Source organism: Athene cunicularia (assembly GCF_003259725.1).
Source record: "Athene cunicularia isolate RWA chromosome 1 unlocalized genomic scaffold, athCun1 chr1_part1, whole genome shotgun sequence".
In the NCBI taxonomy this organism is placed as follows: Eukaryota; Metazoa; Chordata; class Aves; order Strigiformes; family Strigidae; genus Athene; species Athene cunicularia.
In genome coordinates this window covers 78662880-78672427 of record NW_020799091.1, presented here as the reverse complement: position 1 = coordinate 78672427, position 9548 = coordinate 78662880, and the positions used below count along the sequence as shown (strand labels likewise).

At 37.7% G+C, this 9548-nt stretch overlaps 1 protein-coding gene across 5 annotated transcripts in view; it reads right to left on the bottom strand.

Moving 5' to 3' along the window:
- Positions 1-9092, bottom strand: part of MSL3 (MSL complex subunit 3) — a 20767-nt gene extending 11675 nt beyond the window's left edge. For 4 of the 5 annotated variants that reach the window (XR_003398632.1, XM_026850669.1, XM_026850680.1 and 1 more), the window contains exons 1-11: positions 8901-9092; positions 7520-7602; positions 6841-6936; positions 6176-6276; positions 5179-5267; positions 4250-4372; positions 3627-3787; positions 1494-1652; positions 819-1081; positions 341-450; positions 52-151 (exon numbers count right to left, since the gene is read on the bottom strand). Coding sequence is in view for 4 of the 5 variants with exons in the window: in XM_026850669.1 (XP_026706470.1) it covers positions 52-151; positions 341-450; positions 819-1081; positions 1494-1652; positions 3627-3787; positions 4250-4372; positions 5179-5267; positions 6176-6276; positions 6841-6842 (1108 nt within the window). In the remaining variant the exon portion in view is untranslated. The remainder of the gene's footprint in view (positions 1-51; positions 152-340; positions 451-818; positions 1082-1493; positions 1653-3626; positions 3788-4249; positions 4373-5178; positions 5268-6175; positions 6277-6840; positions 6937-7519; positions 7603-8900) is intronic. The other variant, XM_026850660.1, reaches the window with a different exon arrangement.
- Between the last annotated feature and the right edge of the window lie 456 nt (positions 9093-9548).

Sequence of the window (9548 nt, the reverse complement as noted above, 5' to 3'; positions counted from 1 at the left end):
CCCCCAAAAAAAAAAAAAAAATTGATTCAGCACAGTTCTGCATTAGTTTACCAAACATCCGTAACAAATGTTGAGATCCATAGATGTATGAGGGAGGTGGTGGTTGATCACTTGGTGGATAATTCTCTGGCATCAACTTCCAGGACAAAACCTAAACATAAGACATGAAAATGTTGGGATATAGTCTTTATAGCCCCATAAATAATTTAGCCTGTGCATAACTGTACAGTCAAAGATGAAATAAGTAATACAAACAAAACCTTTCCTAACGTAGCCCTACTCTGAGGTCAGCAAAACCTTTAATCATTGAATCTAGGACAGTAACATAAAAATCTGTTACCTCATTCAATTCATTGTTTCTTCTACCTTCAAAGCCAGTAAAAACTGCACTCCCCTCTTTGCTAGGAGTCAAAGTTATAGGTGAAGATGATCCACTATGGACAGGGGTTTCTTCAAAAGGGAAGGAAAAACAAAACAGAACAAATCAGAAATAACTTTTATCTGTTTTATGAAACTATAAGCCATTAAACATAACTAAGGCCTGCTGCTAAAATTTTTCAAAGTCTTAAAACACTGGAATTCAATAAATGCCTAAAGCAGGCTCACAGAAATCATCTCCTTGAATTCTGTTGAGAAATACAGTACCAAAGTACTGAGAATATTGCTTTGTATTTCTCCCTTTGGTACAAGCTTCAGAGATAAAAAATTGATACAAAATGTAATGAATTCCTACTCATTCAGTTCAGTCCAGATGACATTAAAAAAAAAGAACAAGACAAGATCTTGTTTAGAGAAGTAATTTGAACAGTAAAACCCACTTTTTTCCAGGTGCAAGAAAAGCTTTGGCATAGAAGCTGGGGTCTCAAGATGCCGTCGCTTAGGTTGTGGGGAAGCACTGCTTTCTGATAGCCTGTCACAGTTGGAGCTATGGCGTGTAGAACGTCTCAGCGACTGCAGAATTTCCGGTTCAGCTTTCCGCCTTTTTGGCGTGGCTGGCTCCCCTGTTGTAGGCTGGCTGTCAGTCGACTGAGGTGTTGGTGGATTCAGCAGAGGAGGACTTGGGGAAAGCTCCTCCTGATTTCTAGGAAATAAAGGCAGCTTTACAGAAGGGGTCAGGGTTCTTCCCCTAAAGGACATCCTCCTAGTTTCACAGATCTTGTTAAATAGTTATTCAAATTCGACATTTTCCAGAAGTATATTTAGTTTCAAATTTAGAAGTTAATGAACACAAACTGACATTTCAATGTCATTTTTTTCCCTACAAAGCTGCAGTGTAACTCTATGCTAGTCAGTACAAACCTCTTTAGAAGTTAACCAGATAGAAATTCAGAACCTGAATTCAGGCAAGCAATTCACAGAAAACTTAAAAGTTATCTTGATGAAATGCTAAACTCGAAGTCTGAGAGAAATCATCCTATTCTGAACACATAAGCACATTCTATTCCATTTTGCTCAGGAGATAAGCAGCATTAGACTACATATACCCAACCTACCTGTTAGTATTTGTTGAATTTTCTTTAATAGGAAGAAAGAATTTTGATGAAGTCACCTTCTTAAATTGAGCTTGTTCATAAGGATAGAGCAAAATTAATGGAAGGGTGAAGTCAAAGGTTATTCGCAGCCCATCCACCATCTCTTTACACAGTTCAACACTAGAGAAAAAAAATGGATGATGAATTTCAAAATTGCATGTCAAAATTTTACAGTGTGATTGTAGGAAATTCCCTTTAATACAGATCATTAATGTCTTAACTGCAATATGCTGATTTCATCATGAAGTAATGAGTGATAAAAAGCATACTTAAAGACAATGATTGCTGTTGGTAACTTCAGACAAATACAAATTTTAAGTGTGCTTAATAAGGTCCAACAAAATCATACAGTGATTCCACTGTATTACTATTTACTGGATCAATAAAATCTACTTTACAGTAAATAAAGTTAGTTAAGTTTTTCATGTAAGCATTATTTTGTTTTTACAAGTTTACTAGACTCAAAAAAAGAGGCACCTGCCAGAAAAATTAAGTACGCAAACTGAATCTGTCTAAAAGGCAGATGCAGAATTTGATCTACAGCCACTAAGATGCAGTTAAGGCTATGCTTAAGAGATATCCAGTGAAACAACAAAATCAGATACATTTGCACTGGAGATCAGTCTCCAATGGCCTGCTCCTGCTAACCAAAGCATGACATTTAGAGACTACTAGGAATTTCAGTTTTGGGCTTGTGTAAAACACACACAGTGCTAGGTGTTGCATAGATGTGCTGTTACAAGCAGAGCCAAGAACAGAGTCCAGCCCACCTCAACACCTCTCACCTCTCTGAAGGTATTCACCTCTCATGTCTCAAGTGCATATATGTGCATGGTAACAGTAATTTGATTCTGCCACAACGACCCACATTAGAAATTCCATACCTTCTATTACCATTCCATACCACCTGCTAAAACTACTGCTTTTGTGCATTGTTTTTGTTTTGTTTTGTTTTTTTAAAAAAAACATTGTACATAAATTGATTCAGGAAGCCATCATGCGCAGAAATTCTATCACATCCAAGGAGGTCAATTACCTTCTGTGTTAGAGCAGTAAGGGCAATACAATAAAGTTGTCAGCTAAACCTCTCCTACTTAATGGATCGCTGAAATTACACCCATTTTCGTTATTAAAACACCCTCATTACTGAGGAAGTCACTTAAACATACACCCTTAAAAATCATAATGTGCATAGAACCTTCTGTTCCTATTTCTGATGTCTCATCTAATCTTGTTTGAGAGATTATATTACAAAGAAGGAAAGTATCAATCTGTCAAATAATGACTGACATCATTATTATACCAAGACACTCTCACAGACCTAAATATTGCAAGGAATAGCATAAATACGCACCATTGAAATAGAATGTGGTAAGAAAAGATTTCTCTTTGATAAAATACAAGATTTCACACCAGTGCAGACTTACATCAAGAAGCAGTGTCATATAATATTGAGAATCTTTAGTATAAGAAAAAGACACCCCCACCCCACCCCAAGCATGCAGGGTCGCCACACTGCTTTTGTAGCATGGTAAAAGAATTATACAGCTCAGCCAAGAAAACAGCAACTAAGATGCAATCATTTTTAATAAACAGGATTGGTGTTACTGCATGCATTGTTTCCCTAGGTATTGATTCTATGATTTAAAATATGCCAATTAAATAAATAAATAAAAAAAAATCACCTACACTTAAGCATTCCCTGTAAGTGTTTGCATAACATTTTTATCCTTTATAAAATTTGAATCTGTTCAATTTTATTTAAGCAGGGAATTCTCTCATCAGATACTCTCTCAGTGCTCAAAAAGCTCTTCACATAGACAACAGTAACACATTCTTCCAAAAAGGGTCACAATATTCACAAGAATTCATGTTAAAAGGGGATACTGATGATTTTGCATAATGGCTTTTCAGATCATAGGGACTCACTGATAAATTGTCAGCATTACTGTACTGTAGGTATCTGCCAAATATTTTAAGCCTCACAGACATACATCACAGTATAAGCTCATAGAAGTGAACAGTCTTGAAACAGTAGACAGAATGCAAGATCATTCATCTTGTGGCAATAGTGCTGGACTAAAGATTACTTACTTCTTCTCTGGTGGCACATAATGAAGATTCATATTAGCATGTGGAGTCATCTGATGGTGCCGAGATCTTTCATTGGCTGAAAAAGCGGCATTAATAGCAAAATGTTTCACATATGACTCCAGGATCGTTATTATATTTGTCTGACAAGGAAGCTTCACTAGCTGAAAAAGGAACAACAAATTAATGTCTTACAAAAACAGTAACTATACCAAGCTAAAACAGGAGTTTGTAATGTACTGACTAGTTGAACAAGCCTCTATTGCATTAAGTTATTTCATGAGTGATCAATTTGAACCCTTAAACTGCATTTTTGATCAATCCTTTATAAACAACTGGAGAAACAAAAATAGGGTCAACAAGCTTACATTTCCAGCTTTAAAAAACAATCTGCACTCTAAAACACAATTGGTACTGAAATGTTACATTCTTAAATACAACAACTCACTGGTTTAGCTATAAGGAAGACTGGTCCCTACACTCTCTTTATCCTTCCTTATACTGTCTAAGCTTACTTTTGCAATAAAGTTCAAGAAAACCAGGACTTGTTATATGCAGGAACTATTTGTGGTGCCCTCCTCATAACCCCTTCCATGCACATTCATTTCATAGCTTTTATTTCATACCCGTTTTCTTCTATTAATATAGTAACAGTCTTCCTCAAGCTTCTTTTTCAAGACTTCAGGAATTTCTATGCTTATTGCTCTTTCTTCCATGTCCCTTTTTGTGTGAGTGTCTTGCTCTTCTTTCTACAAGAGATCAGTGCAAGAAACCATATATTGGTGGTGCTTATGAATATTAGTGAAAAAGAACTTCAATAGACACGATACAATACAAAAATCAAGTATTGTCGTGTAAAAATACAAAGTATGGTAAATATTTAAGTGGATAGTAGCCTTACTGTAAACAATTTAACAATACTGCTTCAAAGTCATCAGCGAATTCATTTTTTAAAACTCTTTTTAAATCTAGCATTTGCTTAAGCATTTAACACAGAGGAAAAGACAGAAATTTGCTAGGCTTTGCTGCTTAGTCACCCACACTGTAGTAGTTAGATTCCACAGACCTTCAGAACAACTGTTTATGCTGTACTTTCTTAAAATAATGTAGAAAAAATAAACTTTTTTCTTGAAGTCAGTCTTCTACATTTTCATTTAAGTCCAGAGTTGACATGCCCATTTCACAGTAAAATACAAAAGCCAGAAAGATCCTGTTGCTATTAGGATTTGTCCCATCTGCATAGACCAGTAAAATTTTACAGCACCCACAAATCCGGATAATCTAGTTTGCTATACGTTCTCCACATAAGCCTTATGTGGAAGAAGAAAGGAAAAGAAACAAATGTGTACTTTTAGATTAATATCAAAGAATTCTACAAGAATATGAAGTGTCCTACAATTTTAAAAAACTTAACCACAGTAAGCACCAGGAGTAAGAAAATGATGCTTTTAATTCCAGCTAAATTACCAGCTGTGGCTTGTATGTCATCTACTTCAATTTTTCCAGAGTTTCAAATACAGATGTATAAATTCTATTAAGGAGCTCATGAATATACCATTTCTGTCCTCTCTTCTATGTCACTTTCTTCACTTTTTATTTCTTCATCTGTTCCTTCATCACTGTCACCAGAAGAACTACTTATAGCTGTGTAAAAGAGATTTCACAGATTTATCTTAACCTCTGCAATGTAACATATAAGACCATAATTTCAGGCCTCAATGCAAAAGAGTCCCCAAAAAACCCCAAACCCCACAACTAGCTTGTCATATTTAATGATGATGAATAATTCTAATCTAATTAAACACACTATTATTTATAGCACACTGCAAGCTTTTTTAATATGCGAGACAATAAGTTTACATAAGTATTCTTGCATCTTCTAATTGATAAACACTTTTAAAAGCTCCCTACATTTCTGAACACTCACAGATCTTTTCAATTTTTATTGGACTTCATTTCTGAACAAGGGATTAACATATCAATCATTCAATCAGAAGGTCTGGATCTGTGCGGTGACAGTTGTCAGAACATCAGTTAAGTGCCAGCCAGTGTTCCTGCTGGTTTCAAGCTACAAAGAAAAATGCTATGAAATGAAAGAGCTGGCTTGAGAGTGAAATCAGCCAGTCAGCTGACAAGAAACAGACCTTTATGCCAGGTAGACTGGGGAAAATCTTACTGGCCCCTAAAACATGCAGCAACACTAGCAAGGAAAAGAGTCTTGTTTTCTAACACTAAACAAAGAAAACTGAGGGCTTCTTGCACCTAGTAATATTACACTAAACAAAGGAGCATTAAGCTCTGAAATCACTGATTAGAATAGTTGAGTGGAAGTGACCCAAGGAAAAGCCTCTGGAACACAAGAAAGGAGGTATCTTAATAGATGCTGAGCATGATACACAGTGCTCGCTCTTCATATGACTGCCTCCATATGTTTCAAATAGAACTGTGATGCTCTCATGTCATCCTAATAGCAAATTACAACATCCACTGTACCCCTAGTTCAAATAGTTAAAGGCATCATGCCAGTTATCAAAGAATGAAAACAAACTCACAGTTTTCGCTACTCTCATCATTTTCTTCAGAAGGAAGGCTTTTTAATACAGAGTCAACACCAGGCAACCTGCAACGTCTCTTCTTTCTTCCCTTTCTTCTCCTGCAGAACATAAGATGGTTCACAGAAATATGGCTAATGTTTTAATTTGTTTATCCTAGCCAATTACATAACATGCAAATGCACAGGAAACATGTTTGAGCTATTTTCATTAATTAATGTTGAAATAATTTGGACAATGTTTATTTGAGAGTGGATACCTTAATGTCTGTATATTACCTCATATTCGTGTTCTCAAGCAGATCCTCGAGCCATGGACAACCAATATTAGATTATTGCCTTTGGCTGAAAAATACTTCAGGTTTTCCTAAGTTATTTTTCAAGTACATTTCTTTGGGGAGATGTAGATCCAATATACAGGCATTTTGCAGAATAAGAATAACATAGTTATTGTTAGTCATTTAGAGTGTTGTTTAATAACAGTATGTAGGTATCTACCTTAGTATGAGAAGAGTAGCTCTCTAGAATGCACTGACTGTACTGAGTAGGTATCTACCATCTACAGCATGAGCATAGAGGCCAAGCTCACTTGTAGACATCTGGATGTATCTGTTTGAATCGGAAAATTAATTTCTCATTCATTTTTAGACCAAAAGGATTTCTTACATGCGAGCCACAGCCTTCCGTGCCAATTTACGCTGTAATCTGCGATTTTCGTCTGTATCACGAAGAACATGATCTTCAGCTGCCCATCTATCCCAGCTAAGGATAGGTCAAAAGAAAATTATTAATGGCTATGAATATATGCCACTCATGATTACTAATGAGTTAATCTACATAAAATCTAAAAAGCACTCAATGTCATTCAGAAGCAACATCTGTGTCACAAGGTTAGCATCCTTTTGCATTCACTTTGCTTCAACTCTCATGCTGCTATCTTAAAATCTCTCAAACCTTGATTTAAACATGTGATAGTGTTTCTAGCACCAACACATGCTATATAGATCACAGTCAGGGATCACGCTCATATACTGGCCTTAATAACCAAACAATCCAGGTCTAGATTTAACAAAGTATAAACTCCTTTCATTAATGGAAACCTAGAAGCCACAAGTATATGCCAAATACAGATATCCCATAAAGTTTAAAATCATGGCTATCAAACTGATCCACCAAAATTTATGGATACAGACCAACGTGTCAATATGAGCAAGTATATTAAAGGAATTCACAAAACCAGAAATATTCATGCAACCAAAGTCCTTTGATATTCTGTGCAACGCTTTTCTTTCCAGAATAAAATAGAAGAAATTGAAGAACTGAAACTGTGTATACAGGTTTTTACCTTCTGTTCCAACCGTTAAAATGGATCAGATATTCTGGAATCTTTCTGCCTTTCTCATCTTTTCCAACAACAATATCAACAATCTGAAACAAATATTGAATAGCATGTAGTAAAAAACTTGAAAGTGAGCTTTCCAGTATTTAGAGGATTTATGCACAAAGGAAATAAGAAATGTTTGTTTACAGAAATGAAATATACCTGTACTTTTGCCAGTAAATATAGCAACAGTATATATGAGTAGAAGATAGACATTATACTAAATAGTCAGAAAAACTAGCTTTTCTGTTGAGCGCTTTTAAGGTTGAGGACTGCTGCCCATCTTTGTCTTGTCCTCAAATGCCCCGTTTTCAGGACAAAGGGAGATGCAAAACACAGTATTACAATATGGATATGAAGACATACATCTGGGCTACTGTTTTCTTCTGTGTGCTGTGTCTTCATGCCCTTTAAGCAGGACAAAAGAGTTATATATATAAACCTCAGAAATGCTGCTCTCTTAAACAATACTGAATCTTAGCCACAGAACATTAAAGGGCTTTGTGAATATCTGAGTCTTTGTTTTCTTCTTCTCTTTCACACATGTAAAATGGGCCAGTCTGAGAGGGCCGGCACCTCAAAAGACATTTCAGGTGGACCACTGAGAACAACACCAGGACTAGTAGTAACAAAGGAATCATTAGACCGTGTATCTCCAGATGAACCCGGTAGTTAGGCTCCAGTAATGTTTAACTTGGGGAGTCTAGAATTTATGAACTATTGATGGAGTCAAGGGCAGTTATGCTGGAGTTTAGGGTATCTGAAAGTAAAGATGACATTTTTTGCACTCAGATTACCCCTAGGGCTGGCACTTAAAGCTGTTGGGGTGGTCAGAAAATAGAAATACATGTACAAACAAAAGACCAGCCCAAAATATTACAGGAAAGTAAAGTTCTGATCAAAGATGTTTGGAAAAAACTGCTCTACACAACGAGCAAGCTTGGAGCAAAAAGTATTAGTTTAGTGAGGAATCCAGTTGCAATACCTCCCTTTTTACCCCTCACTGTAACAAAACAAAACAAACAAAAAAAACCAGAATTCTGTTTGCAACTTAGGTACAGATAATTTAGGATTGAAAAGTCCCACTGATGTCCAAAACAATATTATATTTACAAAAAACTCTACAATTATTATCACAATTCTTAAGGCCAGGCCCGATTGAGTCTGTCACCTCTCACTCTAACACTACTGGTCCCCCACTCGCTGCTTGCTATCATACTCTCGGTACCATTTAAATCCTTCTGAAAGACAGAAGGGCGGGCAGTAAGGGTAGTAGCACAGGGAGGGGGAATAAACCAAGTTCCGCTACGACAGCTCAGGGTTGAAAGCAAGGTTTCACCATTACTTTGCAGGTGTTCAGCCGAGCACGGAAGGCGGGAACCGAGTCCGACACTTCCAGAGCCCCTCAGCGGCTCCGCTCACTACCCGAGGGGAGGGAGAGCAGGGCCCGACGTCCCCCGCTTTGTCACCCCGGCAGCGGGGCGCCTCCGCCGGCGGGAGGAGGGCCCGGAGCCTCCCGCACAGCTGCTACGCGCACCCGTACCCCGGGGCGGAGGGCCGGGGGGAAGAGGCCAAAGCCCTGACAGAACTAAATCTGGCCGGGGATATCAGGGGCAACAAAAAAGGGTTCTGTAGGTATGTTGGTGATAAAAGGAAGGCAAAGGAGAATGTGGGCCCTCTCTGGAAAGAAAAGGGAGACCTGTTCACCTTGGACATAGAAAAGGCTGAGAGGTACTCAGTCTCAGTCTTCACAGGCAAGAGCTCCAGCCACACTGCCCAAGATGCAGAAGGTAAAGGTGGGTACTGGGAGAATGAAGAACCACCCACTGCAGGAGAAGATCAGGTTCAAGATCATCTAAGGAACCTGAAGTTGCACAAGTCCATGGGACCTGAGGAGATGCATTTGTGGGTCCTGAGGGAAGTGGCGGATGAAGTGGCTAAGCCACTATCTGTCATATTTGAGAAGTTGTGACAGTTTGGCAAAGTTCCTGCT